Source organism: Molossus molossus, unplaced genomic scaffold, assembly GCF_014108415.1.
Source record: "Molossus molossus isolate mMolMol1 unplaced genomic scaffold, mMolMol1.p scaffold_m16_p_11, whole genome shotgun sequence".
NCBI lineage: Eukaryota > Metazoa > Chordata > Mammalia > Chiroptera > Molossidae > Molossus > Molossus molossus.
Window position 1 is genome coordinate 43,112,410 of NW_023425346.1, and position 21,103 is coordinate 43,133,512.

Genomic DNA, 21,103 nt, shown 5'->3' on the forward strand with positions numbered 1-21,103 from the left:
AAACAATTAGGGTCAAAGATAATACTTTGCCCAAATCATACCATTTTTAAGCAGCAGAACAAGCTTGCAAATCTCAAGTTTAAATTTATAAAATTTCAGAGCTCAAGCTGTTTTACTTGCTCTTTAAAGTAGGCAGTTATGAATGATATCATTAGAGTGACTCAGGTCATCACAGTAGCAGAGGACCAGAGGTCATCACAAGAACTTCTCTTAACTTAAGTAGATAGGTATCACTCCTTTCAGCATTAGTCAGGGAAAGAAGCTACACATTTTCTCATAAGTTTTCAGTAGTTCTCTGTCTTCTTATAGTAGGTTTTATATATTAATTTTTTTTCTCATATCCTATTTGTTCTATTCATTTTTTTTTAAAAATTTAGACTCATCCCTGTTAGCTTTTGGGACGTACTGAGGGCAAACATTGAGACCAACATAAATAATCAAGTATATAATATGATAAACACTCTATATCACTTCATATATTATGTAATTCTGTAAATGTTTAAAAATCATATAGGTGAAAATCAATGATAGTAACAATTAAAATGGAGAGCTCTACTCCAAACTTACCAGTAAAGTAGATTTTATGATTCTGTTTTAGTTTTTGTAAAACATACACATTCAAATATTTTAAACCTCAGTTCTCAAGTGGCACATGGCACCCTCTAGCTTAATGTTTTGTTATCTTGTATATTCAGCTCACAACTGGGACTTGATCCAGCAGCAAATTTAGTAGTTAATTCAACTTGTAATATGACTATATTCTTTCCTTGGGGCAAAAGGAATGGTCACTTTGTACAAAGTCATAAAACTAGCAAACAACTATTACTACTTTTAAAAACTAATTTTCTTGTCAGGATTCCTGTCAGTAAAATGTTCATATGTTACTGCTAACTCCTAACAATCTCTGTGTCTGTTCTCTATTTTGAAAACATTAAAAAAACAAAACAAAACACTAATAACCTTTTAATCCAAATAAGTCTTGATTTTCTTGAAAATGTTTTATTTAATCAGAAATATTTAATGGACTTTTAAAAATATGTGTGTGTGAGTGAGAGAGAGAGAGAGAGAGAGAGAGCGCAAGAGAGACAGCTAGAAGCCCACAATCCAGGCATGTGCCCCGACCGGGGATTGAACCATTGACCTCTTGGTGCATGGGATGATACTCAACCACTGAGCCACACTGGCCTGGCCATTGGACTTTTAAAAATATGTATTTGTATTGACTCGTAGAGAGAGAGGAAGGGAGAGTGAGAAACATCGATGTGAGAGTAAAACATCAATATGAGAGTGAAACATCGATCTGCTGCCTCCTGCATGCCCCCCTACCAGGAATCAAACTAGCAACCTTTTGGTGCACAGGCTGATGTCCAACTAACTGAGCCACATCAACCAGGGCTCAATGGACTTTTGTAAAGGTGATATTTATCTAGTCGCAGATCAACTCACCATCAGCTATTACTTAAGTATACCCAATGTATCTGTATACTAACAATTCTGGGGTACCACATAAAGAAAAATGGTCTGTGTGTCTTTGAGAAAATGAGTCATATACATTTGGTATTACTAGTGAGCCAGGTAATATTATGCCAATTATATGCCGATAATCTTACATTGCATACTGATAGAATACAAATTATACTGATACTGCTTTGTTTCTATAAAATAAGTATTAAATTGGTTACTAGAGATAGATATAATTCAACAAATAACTTATTTGGAAACTTGTATGTACCAATATGCAATAAAGTACTTGTATAGCAAACAGTAAATGCAAATTAAATTAGAAGGGAGAAATGGATATAGGCTGCACAAAGTAGATAAAACTTGGACTGATCTTTGAGGGTTAGACAGGACATCACTCAGAAAAGAGCTTGTACCTGTGGGGAAGAATGTAGGAACAATACCATTCCAGGTGGTACTTACCTCTTTGTGAATTCTTCTTTCACAGATGTATAAGAATGTAAAATAAATAGTTTTTGTTGTTACTTTTTTTAAAATTAACGATTTACAAAAAAAAGATGGGGCTCTGAAGAATAAATACAAATACAGGAGAAAAGAATTAAGGAATGAATGTTAAAAGATCTTACCTTTTATTTTCAGCTATCTAGAAGGTTATGTCTTTTTCAGGGCAAGGGGGCAAATATTGTATTTACTAATAAGCTTTGTATTGGAAAGTTTTAAGGTGGTGGCGATTTTAAAGTACTCGACTAATAGTTTTGTTTTAGCTTTTTATTTAAAAAACATATCATTTAGGGAGGACATAGAGTAATGAAGAGCACAGGGTGTGGGATCAGGCCTGCATTAGAATTCCGTTTTTATATCTTCTTTACAGCAATACCTTGAGCAAGTGACCTAATCTTTTTGAGCTTCAGATTTCTCAACTATAAAATAAGGATTTTAACTATTATGATATTGTGAATATTATGGAATGACATATGTAATGATTAGCAATGCCGTAATAGGAGGTGTGCAGTAAATGGCATTTTATTATTCTGAATGTTAAAATAATTTATACTTAAAAGAATTAACCAGTAGCATATTTAAAAATGTGAATATCTCTGAAAACTTTGTTGAGAACAAGTCTATAAATTAATTACTAACTTGCCCATTTTAGTAAAATGAAGGTAATGACTATAAAAGAAATGAAAACTTTCCCTTCTTGTATTTTTACATCCTGATGAATTTAGGAATGCTTTTCTGATTCAGCTCATTTTTATTGAGCAATTACTGTTTTCTAGCATATTTCTCTGGGGCATGCTAATGAAGAAGAAAATGAATACGTTACATTAAAATTCTGGCCTTTCAAGTGATTAAATGTATTACAATTAAAATCATTTTGTGTTTTATTCATCTGTTTATGTGTTATCTTCCCCACAAAATTGGGGCCCCTTCCGGGGTGAAATGTTTTCATATCCTGGAATTTATATGTTGTCTGGCAAAAGTAGTTTTTTTCATAAACGTTTATAAAATAAAATCAAGGAATAAATGTATTATCAGTGGTCAGTTATCAGTTTGGCTTTCAGCATATAAAAAAACTGCAGTTACTTTTATGAGGTTTAGTAAGTAATTTTTATACATTAGCAGTCATAGGGTTGTTTATTAAATGCATGAATTGACAAGGTCAATGAGTCAGTTTGTTCATAGACATTAGCCTTGATGAATTTGAACTGTGTGTAATCAGAGCTAGAGTCTAACATGTCATTTGTCTTCTAAAAGTAGTGTAAGATATTTAGAATAGCTGTTACTTATAAGATTTTTTTTTTTTTATCACCATCCCATAAGGGTCAATTAGAGCTGGATAGTCCTAATATCAAATTGTACGTACACACATGCCCTTTCTTCATCAAGTTTTCCAGATTGAAAGAGAAAAATAGGACACAAAAATTCTATTTCATCCGGCTGGTGTGGCTCAGTGGTTGAGTGTTGATCCATGCACCAAGAAGTTGCCAGTTTGATTCAGGGCACATGCCTAGGTTGTAGGCCAAATCCCCAGTGTGGGGCATGCAGGAGGCAGCCAATCGATGTTCTCTCCTATCGACGTTTCTCTCTCTCTAAATTCAATAGAGAAAAAAAAATTTTTTTAATTATATTTGCACTTTTAATGTAGCTCTGTGAGCTTGTCCACCCAACTCTTGGAACAACTTTAGTTACTATATTATCTTCTGTTTGCTTTCTGTTTTCTCTTGTTACCAGTTTGAAGTTTTATAATTCTGTTAGATTTAATCTGTGAGGATAGCTAAGAAAATATTTTAGGTGTTAATATACCCATACTACCCCTGACAAACTTGATAGTTTATAACATTTAGCTAAGATAATCAGAAATCGTTAGCTGGGATGTTAAAGGAATTTTATGTTTACAATTCTAAGAAGGATAAATGTTATATATAAATTTAATATTTCTTAGTGTGGTTCTTTTAATTTAGAGCTTCTATATTAATAATACAATCTCTGAGCTAATTTACTGTTATTTACTACTTGCTATGCATTTTGAGTGATACAACTGTGCTTCTGATAATTTGATTCCAGCTGTTTCAGTAAAGAGAAAGGAAAACCTTTAAATCAATGTCCCATTATCTCTAAGAACTTTACTTATTCATTCTTTTGCTTCTTCGGTTCTTCTCTTTCCCCAGTCTAATCTTTGGTCATTCATTCAACAGACACTTTGTGACCACCACTCTATGCAAGTTATTACAATGGAGACACAGAAGAGTCACATCTACTCCTTGTCCTTAATGCCAGTGTTGTACCAGCAAATAGAAATGTGACTGTATAAGAGGCCTTTTCATAGCGCATATATATTATTTAAAATCATGTTCAAATCACTTGACATTAGCTCTTAAGTATGAGGATGTTTCTGGACCTGAAACTTAGTTTTGGCAATTTTAATATGTTATTACCATTGTAATTTCCTGAAGAGAGTATATTTTACTACAATGGTAAATTTTCTTCTAAATCATAGTTGATTCCTCAGTGATTATTCTTCGACTGCTGGTAAGCTGATTAGTAGATGTCCTCTGACACTTTCTACATTTCAGATACCCTTATTCTATGTGGTTTTTATTCTAAATTAAATACAAGCCAGTGCTTTGTGATGTTGAGTTTTTCAGTTCAGTATGCCATAAAAGAGTTTTTTTATGAATTCATACTGAGGAAATGGGAAGTGTGTATTTTATAAAGCTCATGATTAGATTTTTTTTTTCTTCATAGATAATGAATGTCTCTTTTTTTGGAAGGGAAAATAAACATGAATAGTAAAACTATATATAAAATAATATCCCCAAATGCTTTCTTGGAATGTTTTATTTCAACAGATATCTATTCTGCACCATATTATGTGTGCCAGGTACTCTACTGGGAAATGGATATTCAGTGGTGAATAAGACTCAAACCTTGCTGTTAAGAAACTAAATCTAATAGCAGTTTTTTCTTGCTTTTGTGTTAGGATAACTGTTACATCAAATAGCTTAGTGATGAAGAGTACTGGTTTTGGCATGCTGTGTATGTAACAAATCATAGTGGTATCACTTACTGGTTGTGTTATCTCATTTAATTTATTCAAGTCCTCTGATGACTTTCAGTTTCCTTATCCATAAATTGCGAATATTAATATCTACCTCTTAATTGTTGAGAGAATTAGACAAGATAATTTCTATAGAGGCATTTAACTAATAAGCCCAATAAACCTAGGTAAAAGTGATATTTAGAAAAGCGATTGACCTTTACATATTTTTCCTACGAAAATGGCCTTGTCTTTTGAGAGATAGCTATTTGAAAGATATATTTGCATTTTTCTTTGAAGGTGATGTTAAAGCAAAACAAATATATGTAAGTCTTTGATTCCCCTTATTCACCCTTTCTTTGTCCTTGCTGACATAGTCAAGTCCCAGCTCTTCGTCTCTAGAGCCTTTTATTCCTTTACTTTATTTGGAACTGTAAGTGAGCATACCACTTGTCTTGCTTTAGTTTGTTTACTAGAAAGGAATGGGGACCCCATTCACTTTATGTAGGCTGACTGAGTAGCCACCAGGTAGAATTGATACTCTGTGTTGATATCAGACCTGTGACCCAGAGATGATAGTCTCCTGTAGCTCATGAATAGTCCCCTGAGGAATTCATTTTAAAGTTCACTGTTTACTTGTCACATATATGTCTAGAAATACCTATCTTTCAGGAGTGTTAAGATTTTAGGCATATTGTCTTTTGTTTATAATCATGTTTTATTTTCCCATTATAGTTAACATACACGAATATATTAGACATTATAAAACCTATTAAGTGATCTTTCTGAAAAATCTCATACCCATCTGACACCATACATAGTTATTAGAATATTATTGACTATATTCCCTATGCTATATTTTACACCCCCATGACTACACTGTAACTACTGATTTGTACTACTAATTTGTACTTCTAAAGCTCTTCACCTTTTTCACCCATCCCCCCAATTCCCTTCCCTCCTGGCTTCTGTCAAAATGTTCTGTCTATCTATGAGTTTGTTTCTGTTCTGCTTGTTCATGTATTTTGATTTTTAGATTCAAGGAGCTTAGTGAGAAAACTTCAAGGAACTTAGTGAGAACAACAACAATATAGAAAAGAAATTGTCCTTTTTAAAAAGAGATAATATTCAGTATAACTGCATACTGCTTTTATTTTAATTAGGAATTTTCCTAAAGAAGTTATATGCCCTTAAATATCTCTCCCTAATTCATTTTGATGTTTTCATATGCCAAGTGTTCGTGGATGCCAGATTTATAATTCTGATTTGGTTTTTGAGGTACATAGCTTTTTTCTAACTTTAGTGCTGTATTCCAGTAGCTGTCTTCTGCTTTGTTTACTGTGTCACTTTGTGTGTTTCCAGAAGCAGATGCCAAAATGGGACTGGGTATGTAAGAGATTACAAGGGGAAACACCTGTGATGCATAAAGAGGACCCCCTCAGACAGTAGTACAGATGTAGTCCTATGGAAGAGAAAGGGTAGAACTTTGTAGGAAGAGCATTAGACTGCAGCATATTTCTAAAAAAGTTTCAGCCGGACTGATGGGGAGTCCTTGAGGCAAAGTTTCCCTTTAGGGGAATCCCTTATTTGGCAGGAATGGCTAGGTTCTAGTATTCCTACTGCGTAGTCATTGGCTGGGAGCAGCCCAAAGGAAGCATAACCTGGGGTGAACCCCCAGAGGACCTAAAGGTGCATCATATAGAGGCTGTGAGTCAGCTGTATTCTCCACAGCAAGTTCTGTTGAAAGGAAATCTGAGGTGGGCAACTCCATGACTGCCACACTTACCAACACTAGGAACTATGACGCAGGTACACATGTATTATTTTATTTAATCAAATGACCAACTCTGTGAGGTGTCATTCATGTACAAATGGAGACATTGAGAGGTTAAATATCTTATACTAGATCACTTAGCCTAGCAAGTGCTAGAGCTAGAATTCTAACTTAGGCAGGATTCTGACAGCAGAGTGTCAAGCATTTAAACACCTATATCAGATTTGACTACTGCATACACTAAAAAATCATGCCAAACTAGAAGACTTACTTATATGTTTTTAAACAAAGCTTTATGAATCTGAAAATGTCTAATTACCTTTTGCCATACTAGTTTATAAAGATCAGTTTGTTTTCATTAAGTCATGTATGTTCAAAAATTGTGGCTTTTCTGTTTGAATTTTGATGCACATCTTCACTTGAAAAAAAAGTACATTATGCTAGTTACTCCCCATCCTACTTTCCCCCCAATATATTGAAGTTGTACTACAGATCTCTAGCTACAGTAAGCAATTCTCCAAGGATGAAGAAAGAAAATGTACATACACATAGGAATTTCTTTTCCAGAGCTAAAATTGACATTTTATAAATAATTTGCGTGTTGCAAACTTGAGACTAAGAAATCATAGCAATTCAGTGATATGCATTTGGCATGAGTCAGTTTTAGTTCTTAGTGCTTTTCATTGGAAATGGCATAAAAAGTAAGATTTCTTTGAATTTTTTATGCTGTGGGCTTACAAGAGACATAAGATGTTTTTCTCTTGTAGATGTCTGGCAGTGCATGGCAGCAGAAGTAACGAAATGGTCACAAACCCCAGCAGTACTTCCCAGGTCACATGCACCCTTAATTTTTAAAGAATCTGGAAAGAGTCTAAGCAGTTGATAACAGGTCATTTCTAGGTGATAAAGGATGTTTGATATGGGGTGTTGCTTTTCTTTCCACACCTAGCGTTTTTATAGTCATTCAGAGACTTATTTTATGCGATGGTAGGTTGTATGATTTTAAAAATGTAACTTAACTGGTAACCGAATTTAACTCTTTTTCCTTTTTCTGGTGTTTGACATTGATTTTGAGGTCTTAAAACTTTTTTTCAAGCTTTAAAAAATATTATTCTAGTTCAGTTTATATATAAACACTTCCCATAGTCATTGACTTCAATAAAGTACAAGTGGAAATGCCATGCCAAAGGCAGCTCTTCTTTAAGTATATAACTACTGCCAGAAGTGCTTATGTATTTTCTTTCAAACATCTTTGTATTAAACTAATTTTAAGAACTTTACTTAACAAATAGATTCATTTGAATGTAAAAATTGGGAACTATAGATTGGTGCTTTAGAAATTTAGTTTAGTCTTTCAGTGACCTAGCAGTTGATATGAAAACTGAATTTAAAAATAAATAGCATATTGGATAAACTGTACTATACTCATGAAGGAAGCCAAAAATATGGATTAAGCTGAATTAAAAAATAATTCATTTTGAGTCCTAAACCATATTCATTATTAAATTGAAATGATAGGTCCTTGACCCTTGGGTGTGCGTGGAATAAATATGGAACACAGTATTGTTTTTAAAACTATTTTGCTTTTATAAGCTAAGACAGATGTACAAAAAAGATGTAGTTTTTATTTTGTATTGGCAGCTTCCAAATATTTAGTGTCTATTTCCAAGAGTTGCAATTAGTAAAGCAACCATGGTACTGAAATCTGCACATCCCACAAGCTAATTATATTTGCAAGGTCAGAGTGAATACATATTTTCAGAAAAATAAAGGGTTATATAAATATGTGTCTTCTACTTGGCTGTTATATCACAGTTTGTTGATCTGGAATATAATGTGTACAATTCACAAATTTGTCTGATAACAGAAAGTGGTGTGTGATTGTGTTTATTTTACTAACCAGTATATTCACAGCAATCACTTCCAAATATCTCTCCAGTAAAGATGTGTTAATTACAAAACAGACAAGGTCTTCTATTATATTAAAGCTACTAACAAGAAGACAGCAGGAATCACACATGTAAATAGCATCATCAACCCCTATTTTAGTCCTCTGTTTTGATCTGTGAGTTGCGCATAGACCAAAGGTGCTATTAAAGACTGAGTGTATGAAATAGGCAGCATTATATGAACAAAATTTATTCAACAAGAAAACAGACCTTTAACATGAATTTAACAAGCCTGAGAAATTATAAACTATCATATGCTGCAGATTCATGCAGTGATAATAAACAAAAAAGGAAAGTAAGAGGTTTCCCTAAGCTAGCCAAACTGCTAATGGTTTTGTTATAAGCTGTCTACTGTTGCAGTGACCTCTGAAAAGTCTCAAGGCACTTGTACCAGAAAAAAATTAAATGATTAGGCTGGTGAATAGAGATTCAATGTGGTGTGTAGGACTTCACCATGGAAGGGAATTATAAAAGTATAGCATCATGTTCCTGAAAATATTCTTCATACTTTAGCTTGCAAGTTTTTATTACATATTAAGAAGATAGTTTTTATGTAGTTTTTTTGGCTAAATTCCTGTTTGGATTTATAAGACATAAACTGAATTGGTTTAATGTATATATACTTTAAAACAAACTCTTTAGAAAATTCATATAGCTCCAAAAAATGAATTATTTCCCTTGTTCCCCCCTGTCCCCAATGCTTTAATTAATCCTTGGGAATTGGGGGTTCTTTGTTCAGTATATTGTATCTAAGCTTTCCATTCTTAACCATGGAGTGACCACTTTGCTGTCATTCTATTGCATCATGCTGTAAATACATAAACATGGAGAAACGCCTTCAACTTGTACACACCTCCAAGTGCTCACTAGGGCTTTTTCTTGAATCTTAGTGTGGCGTAATTAACACCTTCTTTACCCACTGCTCATTAGTGCACTGGACATTAATGAGTCTATTTTGATAAGTTGCTTTAAAGGAGAAACCCACTTATTCTCACAGCACAAAAAGCAATTATAAAATTTTATAGAATTTAAATGTAGACTGTATTGCCATATTTATACTTTCATTGTGTACTAAATCTAATTTTGGTCTGCAGGTTGTTGAACATGTTAGTTTCCTTAAGACAGTTGCTATAGTGATGGCAGCACATTCCTTTAATCTTAGTGTAAAGTATTCATTTTCTGTTGGTTATCATACTGCGACTCAGGAATGGTCCATCTAAGCATGTCATTTCACATAGGCCATCATTTATTAATTGATCAGTATATTAAATTGTTGAATTTTTCTCTTAGCTTTTTAATAGAATTAAAAATTTTATTCAGATTTATTTTTGACTGGTCATGAGATCTGTTTAGGTAGAATTTTCATTTCTTTTTTAAGTTTCACACCTGCTTATAATAGTCTAGAGAAATATTACAGAGATTTTTGCATGTAAAGTAGCTATCTTCTGTTTTAGTTTAAACGTGTTCAATATAAATAAAACGTATTCAGGCATTTTGTTGTGATACAAAGTAGAAGTTTCATGGTTTTGTAGACTGTTTTTTTCCTCTACAAATGATTTTACTAAAATCTTAAAAACAATTGGACCAAAATGATACTTTGCTCTTTAATATCTACCACTCATAGTAAGGGTAGCAATTCTTAATTCTGTGTTTATTTAGGTTGTACATCTATCTGTCAAAATAGTCACTTTTATTTTGGCTATATTTTAATTTTATCTTATTTTATGTGCTTTTTAGTAGAAAATGTTAGACAACTTTAAACAACTATTTTAAAGTATTATAATGTCTGATATTAGTACATTTATTTATTCATTCATTCATTTATTTATTTATTCATTTATTTATTTTATAGGCAGAGGAAGGGAGAGAGAGAGATGGAAACACTGATGAGAGAACATCGATTGGCCGCCTCTTCCACTGGGGATCGGGCCCACAACCTGCGCCTGTGCCCTGACCGGGAATCGAACCGGCAACCTCCTGGTGCATGGGTCGACACTCAACCACTTAGCCACACTGGTTGTGCTTAGTACCTATTTTCATTGTTGCTTTATAGAAAAACACAATTAGAAGCATTTGTAAGTATAAGGAAGAGGTGTAAACCTAGGCCATACTTATTTATATATAAATGTGAAAGTTAAGTCTGGATTGTAATCGATAAAAAGAAAGAAGACCAGCTGCTGTGGCTCAGGGGTTGAGCATCGACCCATGAACCAAGTCACCGGTTCAGTTCCCAGTCAGGGCACAGGCCCAGGTTGTGGGGCCCAATCCCCAGTGGGGAACATGCAGAGGGCGACCAATTGATGTCTCTCACCGATGTTTCTCTCTCTCCCTTACTCTCTCTCTAAAATCAACAAAGAAAAATTATTGGGAAAAAAAAAAAAAAAAGAGTTTTCAAAAACTATTAAATCATGCATGTTCTGGGGATACTTGTTTTTATTTTGAGGCAAGAGAAATCTTTGGGGAAATTCAAACTGTTAGAAGTAAAAGCAAAATTCAAAGTTGATTTATTTTTTATTCTTTATTTGTTTGGGCTACCAGAGTGGACAGAGGCCTTATATTGACTCACTTGTCATATTGCTGTGGTTTAAGCTTGTACTCTTTGATACTGTTGACCCTTTGTGGCAGCTTTTAGAAAGAGTGATTTTTGTTTTCTTTATGTCTTTAAATCTTTAGCATACAGCATGTAGTAATGCTTATTACAAACATCAGGCTTGATTAGATTTCAGTTGGTTTAACTTGAATATAAATTTTATTTTAATTTCTTGGTATTCTCAAGTAATAGTTATACAAATGAGAACCAGTCTAGTTTGCAATAGCTTTTAAAATGTTGATATATCCCAGTTGTGTAACACTATTAAAGACAAATTTGGAAATACTATATTATCCTGCTTTATGTGATCAGTGTATTGTGTTTATTCTCTCAGCAAGTGATTTCAGTTCCTTGAAAGAGGCATCTGTCTTAAAGTCCTAGTGCTTTACTTAAAACTTCACAACATTTAAGAGCTTTAATGAGTTCTTTCAAATCCATGGTAATGAACAGAAAAACAATATAAGAGTATGTGATTCTTGTTAAAACTCTTAATATATGAGCTAACAGATGACATTGTGTCATGTAAGAATATGAACCATGAACCATATACAGAAATATTGCATACACTTAGTACAGAGGATACCTATTGTTATTTCTTTACTGTGAACTTAGCACTTTGTCATTCTATACCATGTTCCTGGCTTAAAGCACAGATGACCTTGGTTTTCTTTTGTTGTGCCTCCTATTTTTGGCAGTGGCTTGGACACTTAAGGCCATCAGACAAGGTATAAAGTCTTTTATAGTCACAAGAAGTAAAAGGTATCTGACTAGAAGAGAATACATGGAGCAAGTGCCTTGCTGGTTGTAATTTTGTTGTCATTTCAAGTACTGTGGTGGTATAATTGATGTGACAGGGCTGGGCTTTAGATGTGGTCCCTTAGCTTGTGCTCACTTTCAGTTTTAGTTTCTCTTTGTCATTCATTTTGATTAGGTAAAATTTAGGTGACAAACATATGCACACCAATGGAGGCTGTTTGGTGTAAGTTTAGTAATGACTTATTTCAATAATAAAGATGCAAAGTTAATATTTTTCCTTACTGCTTCATGAAAATTGCAATAATTGGTGTCACTTTACATTACAAGAATGAGGGTGGTGTGCTGATGGCACAGTCAGCAGGAGGTTCTTTTTTATTAATATTATAATTAAATGATTTTCTGGAAATAGGCCAGAAACAGATGCAAGTTGATCATGCCTTGTCCACTGTTGCTTGGCATCATCACTTGCTTTTTAAAAAAGAATTGACCTGACACCTTGTTTTTACAGGTTGTTATTGATGCCTTCAGATTGATCAATGCTAATATGATGGTCCTAGGACATGAACCAAGACAAACAACCTCAAATCTGGGTCACTTAAACAAGCCATCTATCCAGGTAAAGCCTATATTTGTTAATGTGTTAAAAACTGTGTTTTACATTTTAAAAGCTGTTATAAATGACCATTCTAAGATTTAATATTTAGCATTTTAATTTGTTTACAATTAATTTTTCTTGTGCTTTAAAAGATTATGAAGTATTGTTGCAAAAGTAAGTTAGATTTGCTTATTATGTGAGTCAGTTTTTAGTAAAGTCTAAACTTTTCTAATAGTTTAAGGACACCTTTTTGGGGAGCATAGTAGAGCCTTTATCTTGAGATAACTTATGGCTTTGCATGGTTAACATTAGTAGTAAAAGATCAATAGGAGTTTCGGGTGGAGTGCATTAGGTGTCATTCATAATTGGTTAGTAGACATTTCTCATAGCAGCAAACAGTACTTAAAATTTTCTACTTTTTCTGTTTAATCTGCACCTTTAAAACATATCCTACAAAACACATCTAGATATTACCTTTGATTAGAGTTTTTATCTTGTTTGAAGTGATGTCAACCACACTTGTTACAGTTATTCAGACACTTAATATCCTCCTGAGTGATTTATGTTTTCTTTGTATCATTTACATGCCTCATTGTTTTTACACAAACCTTTGTAGTCTGCAAAAATTATTTTAAATGTGTTTTTAAATGTACTACAACCTGTGTCTATATAGTTAATTGCTTCTCTGAAGCAATTAATCTGAAGATTAATTAAAAGGACAGAAATACCATGTTTGGTTAAATAGAACACATAGGACAAAGACTTTATAGTAGCTATTGCTGTTCTCCCTCTGAAACCTTGTGCTGTCATACCATTGTCTTTGGGGAGTTGTGGCTTTAATAGTTAGCCATGGTTAAGCCTTTGTTATACTTTGATAACTGTACTTTTTGACATTTACTTATGTAACAGTCACTCATCTGAAATCTTCATCAGAGTGAAATGTTTTGTTTCAAAGGATTCGAGGTGTTGCTTTTGAAAAATGATTTTTTGTAAGTCAGGGAAAACTGCAAAGTATAATGAGTATGAAATAAGCTACCAGTGTTTTTGATTGGGTACAGACAAGCCCATGCTTGCATGTTCCAAGAGAATATATTATTGGACCTGTTTAGCTTGTGATAATGACCTTTCTGGTAAACCCCCATAACATCATACTACTTCATTATTTTTTTTGCAAAAGGTTAAGTAGCATCTCACAATCTAAGAACATTGTGATTACTTCATGGTATGTTTCTGCCAGAAGTTTTCACTAATTGCAAGTCAACAGCCACCTGTTGCAGATTTCATCTTTTAAATTTAAACACTGCCTTTTAACCTTAAAAACTCAGTATAGTCGATGTTAAAAATCTTTCTGTTCTATACTGCCCGCTTTTTATTTTTTGGACCTAACTTACAGTCTGTGACTTAAGATGGACCTTATAAAGCAGGTTCCAAACTGAAAAAGACCTGTGTATATAGTATATAACAACTACAGGATCATTGGTTTTCTTATTTTAGTTTGTTTTGCTTTCCATTTAAAATTTGTAAATATATTTATTTCACAGTTTATATAGCGCCCATCAGAATGACATATATCTGGGTGCTTTACAATATTAAGACAATTTCAATACTAAACACTCAAAATGGGGTTAAGCCAAAAAGTAACAGAATAAAGCTACACCTTAAAACAATTTAATAGTTTTCTTTTTGCTGTTGTTGTTAATCCTTACCTGAGGATGTGTTTTCAGTTATCTTCAGATAGAGTGGGGACAGGGGGGAGAGAAACAGAGATTGAGAGAGAGAGAGAAAGAGACATCGATGTGAGAGACACATGACTTGGTTTCCTCCCACACAACCCCAACCAGGGTGGGAATTGAACCTGAGACCCTTCAGTCCGTAGGCCGATGCTCTAACCATTGAGCAAAGCCAGCCAGGGCAATTTTTAAGTTTTTTAAGGCAAGCTACAAAGAAAGCAACCCAGAAGAACATGAACAGTAATAGCCATAATAGAATTTTAATACATGTCAGCAGAATTTTTAACTCGGGGATCAGAAGCTCTTCACAAAAGCCATGTTTTTTATTTAGAAAGAAAATGAATTCGTGTTAAGATGGGTTTTGCTCCTAAACCATCTGTCAGGTAGTGGAGTCAGAGACCCAATAGCAACCTTCAGCACTTATGCTGGTGGTCACTATGCTTTCCTAAGGCTGGCTTTTTTACTGTTATTCCTATAGTAGTAGTAGTAAAAAATTATGATTCTATTGGATGATGGTATTTAATAATTTAAGGAAAGTTTCTAATATATTAAGTAGGAAAAAGATTTAAAATAAGATATACAAGTTGCAAAACTATATATTATAAACTGTGCCTATATATTTACACCAAAATGTTAGTATCACTTATCTTTGGGTAGAAGGATTTTTTTTTTTTCCTTGTTTTTCCTTCTCCAGATATTTCTTAAACTTTCTACAGTGAAACATATATTGCTTTTAGAAAATGTGATTTTTAAACCACGAATAACAATGTTGAAATAACTACCACAAGACAAAGCTAATAAAGTTTATATTAACTTTCGTATTTTAAATAAGAGAAGCCATTAATAATCCTAGTAGAGAGGAAAAAGTATAATGCCTATACTATAGACTTTTTTGTTAATATATGAGATTTTGTATTATTTTGTGAATACAGAAATATAAATAATTTAGGTGGTGATTGATTTTGAAGTTTATTTTACTGTGCGGATTGTGTACTAGTTTTACATTTGTTATACCAACAAAATTATAAAGCTCTACTCTAAAGATTAACCAGAGGAACTGAAATAACCTGAAAGTTAATCAGCAGGAAGCATCTCAGAACTGCTCTTTGTTTAGTTCCTTCTCTAAACCATTCTTTGTCTAGAATAGATAGCATCTTAGACTGGTACTAAGTACCAACCTAGGCAGAACTTTCTTCTTGAAAGGGTGGCAGTCTTTGAGCAAAGGAAACATGGATCAGGATATCCAATGACCAAGTAAGTTAAGTGCTGTAAGTAAATCCAAAATACATTGTCATACAAGCAGTGCTATAAAAGTTGGCTAATTTCCCAGGTCAACCACCAAATGCTTATTTGGCCTGCAGTATATATTATAGAATAGAACGATACTTTAGAACACTGCTTCTGTGAGACACTGTTGCAGATTTCAAATGGCCAATTAATGAATGAGGATCTGGAACATATCCTGTTTTAATGAAGAATGGCTTAAATTTTCCTATGTCCATCATATCTTTGTTAAGTGTAACTGAAAAAGTTAAGTATTGATGTTTTAAGAAATTTTCTGGCTATGTAACTTTCTCCTTTATCTGCCTGACATGCTATGGCATTTGCTGGGATATTGTGTTTAATTTACAATTTGGCTTTTTCAAAAACTTAGTGTCTTCCTTGGTAAAACTAATCATATATTTGGCATATGCTGCTACAACTTGTAATTCAGTGTCAACTAGATTGGTTAATTTGAGAGAATTTATTATGTATTGAGCTAAAAACTAAGCTGTGCTTTTTGGGCTTGTGTGGAAAGAGGACTGCACGTGGCTAATGTACTTAGATTTGTGATAAATGCACTGGGAGTACACCGCAGGTGAGGAAATGAACTTGGAAGATGGCTTCGAGATATCATTCAATTTAAACTAATTTTTGTTTTGCTATTATACCTGCTAATCTTTCACGCTGCCTGTGTTAGTTCTACTACTTTTATCTAAATAATGTAATTGAAATTTACATAGGTAGTGCTTTCAAATACCAAACTATATATTTCAGCAGTACAGTTAATCTCCAAAATGTGGACCTGACTGTGGGCACATTGGCTGACTTCTATAATTGTTGACCATATCTGTTATTAACTATATGGCCGCTATGTAGAGGTACGTAGTTAGGACATTGCACAAAGGTACTTGGATGAGGGAACAGTTGGCACCTGAGAAATCTAGTGGAGCCAGGCTGTGTCTGTTTGGAGGACTGGGCACCTTTTTCTAATTCTTTCACCCAGTGGATACATTTCCTAGTTTGCATAAAGATGAGTAATTAAGAAAAGCCCGAATTTCACTTTTTTATCTGTACAGTACAGCATTTCTGTACACTTAAATTTAATTCTGGTGATTATTAATAATCCTGATGATTATTAAAATGGATAAGGATCTGATAGGTACTCTTAGTACTTTAATTTTGAATATCAACCATTTTACTATAGCAGATGGTAGGAATATAAGTGGATTATTACAATACATATTAAAATGTTTTAGTACTTGGAGTGATTTTTGCTAGCAAAGTAAGCTATGCTTTGTTTTTATTCTGATCCTTAAAGTTCAAAGACTTACTCCAAGAATTTCCTAAGACACATTATAGCATAGCACGGTAGAAAAAACATGAGCTTTGGAATCAGAAAGACTTGGATTCAAATCCCAGCTTTACCTTTTACTAGCTACAAACCAGGACAAATTAAGATTTGTGTCTTATTATCTTTATCTGTCAAACTACTTACTGGGTTGTTGTGAAGATTAGAAGACTTAACATATAAAGCAGATGCTAGGTGCTCAGTAAATAGTTCCATTCCACCCCTTCTACTTCGACACCATAATACCTACACTGTGAAAATCTAATAATTAGAGACCATGGCATTTGCTTTGGTTAGCTTTATCTTTAGTTCCTTGAAGTTAAACCCAGGGTCCTCTTTGTTTTTGTACTTGTTGAAAATATGTCCAAGTTATATTTCTGTATTTTGTCTTAGTAGGCTGATAGAGGGTCCCTCAGAATCCCATTCTGAACCTCATTTGAACTTTTTTGGCTAGTGTTAGATATTTGAGCAGTTATGAATGGATTCTAGCACAAGCAGGGTTATTGCTTCTTAATAAAGCCGTGCCATTAACTTTAATTTTTATTATGATTTGCCTGTTTGTCTTGGGGAAGAAAATCTTGCTAGTGAGATTGTAGACCCAGTAAGAGAAAACTCTCTACTTTGTTCATTGGGAGACATATGTAGACACAATTATTTGAATCTATTAGAACTGAATTAAGAAGGGAGAGCCCAGATTAATGTGAATAAAGAAGTAAGTGTCTTATGACTTTTTAGGCTTAATTTTTAAATAACAAGGAGCCCCCTAAATGTAAAATCAGGCTTAATACATTCTATATTATTTATAAATTATGAATAATTAATGTTTAATTTTGATTATGATGAGGCAAACCCTATCTCAAACTGAGCAAGGCTACTGAAACTGTTGAATTTGTGCTGCACTATATCATGTTTTGAAGAATGTGTGACCTATGAGGGGCAAAAAATTAATTTAATTTTTATTTAAGATAAAAAGCCTTTTTTAGATGATGATAAAGGTATTGTCTACAGGATATGTTAACAATTTCAGACAGCTGTATTTATTTTAATAAAAGAAAAATATTAATGTGTCTTTTTCAAATTATTTGTCTATATAGGCATTAATTCATGGACTAAACAGACATTATTACTCTATTACTATTAACTATCGGAAAAATGAACTGGAACAGAAGGTAAGTTTAAATTTTTATGTTAGAGGAAGAAAAAAAGTATTTTTCATACCATTGAAACTATGACCTGGTATATTTGAATTTTAATTGTTGACCTATTTCATGGATGTATTCCAAATACATATTTTCTTATTCCTGATGAATTGGAGCATAAAAGAAAGGAATGTTTTATTGAATATGTCATAAGACATTTTACCTTATTGGTAGGCGCTCAAGTAGGAAATAAACATTTCAGTTTGGCTCTATGATAAATTATAAAAATCTTTCCCCTAGTTCTTTGATTTTCTTGATTAATTTATCTTCTCCAATAAAATGATCTTTTGTAACTAAATTACTAAATAGTTTTCCACATTGGCAAGGACTAAATTAGATTGTAATTGTGTATTGCTTTTTAAAAAGTACCATGTTTACCTAAGGTAAACTAAAGGTGAGTCAAAAGGGAAATGCATTTTGGGGTTTTCAGATATTTAGAGCTAGATTCTTTTTTTTTTTAATTGATTTTTGGGAGGGAGGGAGGGATAGGAGGAAGGAAGAAGAAGGAGGAGGAGGAGGGGGGGAGAGAGAGAGAGAGAGATTGATTGATTGATTTGTTGTTCCACTTTTCATGTATTCATACCTGGCCAGGGCTAGACCTATATTCTTTTCCCTGTTTATACCTGGCAACTTTCAAATTTGACTACTTCTAAAATTACATAACATCTTAGTGGATTAACATTCTTTTGTTTCTACTATTTTAGGATTGTTTCAAGTATACTTTTTCTCTCCACTAACATCGAGTATTTAAATCTGCCTATTGCTTTTTGAAATTACAGTATGAACTGTTCTCTTTTTTTTTTTTTTCCTTTACTATTAAAATTACTCCTCCTTCAAATTAGCTGCTTGTGTTTTTCTCTCAGAAAAACAAAAAAAAATTTTAAGCCGCTGTGTACTATTGACAGGCCAGTAATTTTGGTTCCTTCATCCACTCTGAAGTCCAAACATGATAAGTAATCAGGAGTAAACAAGACCTTGCCAGATGAAATTGTTCCTCACAAAGATACCTTAAAAGGGGATTCTAATGCATATGATGAGTGGGATGGGGAGTTAGTTGGGCTCTCCATCTACTCCCTCTTTCTACTAGATGACTTCTAATTTTATCTCAAGTTTTATAAACTATTTTTTAACAGTTTAAAGCTACCAATAAACTCACCTAAAGGTCCTAGGGGCCGGAAGCTGCAGGGTACCAGTTCTTCCTTGGCCTGAGGGAAGACACAGCCATAAAGCTCTCTTCCAGTTGCTTGCTGGTGTCCCAAAGTTTATATCTGCTGTGGTAGATTTATTTAATCCTCACCCAAGGATATGTTGTACTGATTTGAGAGAGAGAGAGAGAGAAAGAGAGAGAGAGAGAGAGAGAGAGAGAGAGACTGAGAGAGACTAAGACCATTGATGTGTGTGAGAAACATCTCTCAGTTGCCTCCCATACACACCCCAACCGGGGATCAAACTGACAACCTAAGTATGTGCCCTGACTAGGAATTGAACCGGCAACCTTTTGGTGTACAGGACCACACTCCAACCAACTGAGCCACCTGGCCAGGTCTGCTGTGGTGAATTTAGTTGATAGCTTGAAGTATGTTTTCATCACTTTTTTTTTTCTTAAGTATGATCAAGTTTTTTTTAAAATTTTGATCATACTTTAGAAAATAGAGAAATACAAAACATTTGCATTTTTTAAAGTTAAAGCGTTCAAAAATTGGTTACATTTAATATTTTTCTTCATATATATTTCTCTAAGATTTAACAGACCAAAAGCAGACCTCACATTAAGCTTTATCAATATCACACACACAGAGGATTAATTCCATGAGAAACCAGTTGAACAGGTCATATATTTTTAATGCTCCAAACATACACTCCGATATGATGAGCCTTAGAGTCAGGTTGCAACCACAGGTTCATCACTTATCTTTAATTTTACATAGAATAAGTACCAACTGTGGAAAGAGGCATTTCTTAAACATAAACTGAAAAATTCATTCAGATATATATAAGTATTTTATCAGTCTGATATCTTACATCCAACTATTGGGAAATATTCATCTAATTATATTATATTTTTTCCCTTTTTTTATCACATAAACTTAGCCACAATCCGTGGCTTAAAAAAACACACATACAAATACATAAATTAATTGATGTGATAGTTATGTTCCTAGTATATCAATTCAGGTGCTTTCTTGTTACCAAAAGATTTGCCTTTACTCTTATGCCACCAACCTGTATACTTATTTAACTCCAAGCCTTATGTGAGGGTCCCAAGGAATCCTTGTCCAGGCATGGTAGGGATATCCTGCTGCTCTGTGGGAACTTGGTTTGCTTTTGAGGTGGTAGGAAAATCTAATTCTCAACACTTAATTACAGGTAGCTTTATAGCATGAGTATCTTCACCTGCCCTGAAATTTCCCAAGGATATATTTTCTAGAATACTATCAGTGGCAAAGATGGGAGGCAGTCAAAGAAATCGGAGCTACTCGTGCAGGAATTTTCCAGGCTTTCTCCTCCTTTCCTTTCTTCCTTCTTCCTTCTCCCTCCTTTTTCCTTTAACAGGTAGAGTAATTTTTCTACACTAAACTGAAACATTTCCAACTATGTCTTTGGATCTTCATGGCTCAGGGATCTCACTTAAGTAGACTGGTTCAACAACAATCATTCTGTAGTCACCATTTTTTTCCACGTTGGATAATTGTATTAATCGATAAAAAAAAAAAACAAAAAAAAACTTTTATTCAGTGATAGTCTGCTACTGAAGAACATCTTTAGAGTTAGATTTAAAAAAAACTATTTTGTCCTGGCTTGTTTTGCTCAGTAGTTAGAGCGTCAGCCCTTGGACCAAAGAGTCTCAGGTTCGATTCAGTCCCGGACCTGGTGGGAGGCAGCCAATCAATGTGTCTTTC

At 33.6% G+C, this 21,103-nt stretch overlaps 1 protein-coding gene across 7 annotated transcripts in view; it reads left to right on the forward strand.

Moving 5' to 3' along the window:
- The window catches only part of PSMD14 (proteasome 26S subunit, non-ATPase 14), an 89,641-nt gene that overhangs the window by 54,779 nt on the left and 13,759 nt on the right, over window positions 1–21,103 (forward strand). For all 7 annotated transcript variants that reach the window (XM_036254733.1, XM_036254734.1, XM_036254730.1 and 4 more), the window contains 2 exons: window positions 12,577–12,684; window positions 18,099–18,173. In XM_036254733.1, coding sequence (XP_036110626.1) covers window positions 12,577–12,684; window positions 18,099–18,173 — 183 coding nt within the window. The remainder of the gene's footprint in view (window positions 1–12,576; window positions 12,685–18,098; window positions 18,174–21,103) is intronic.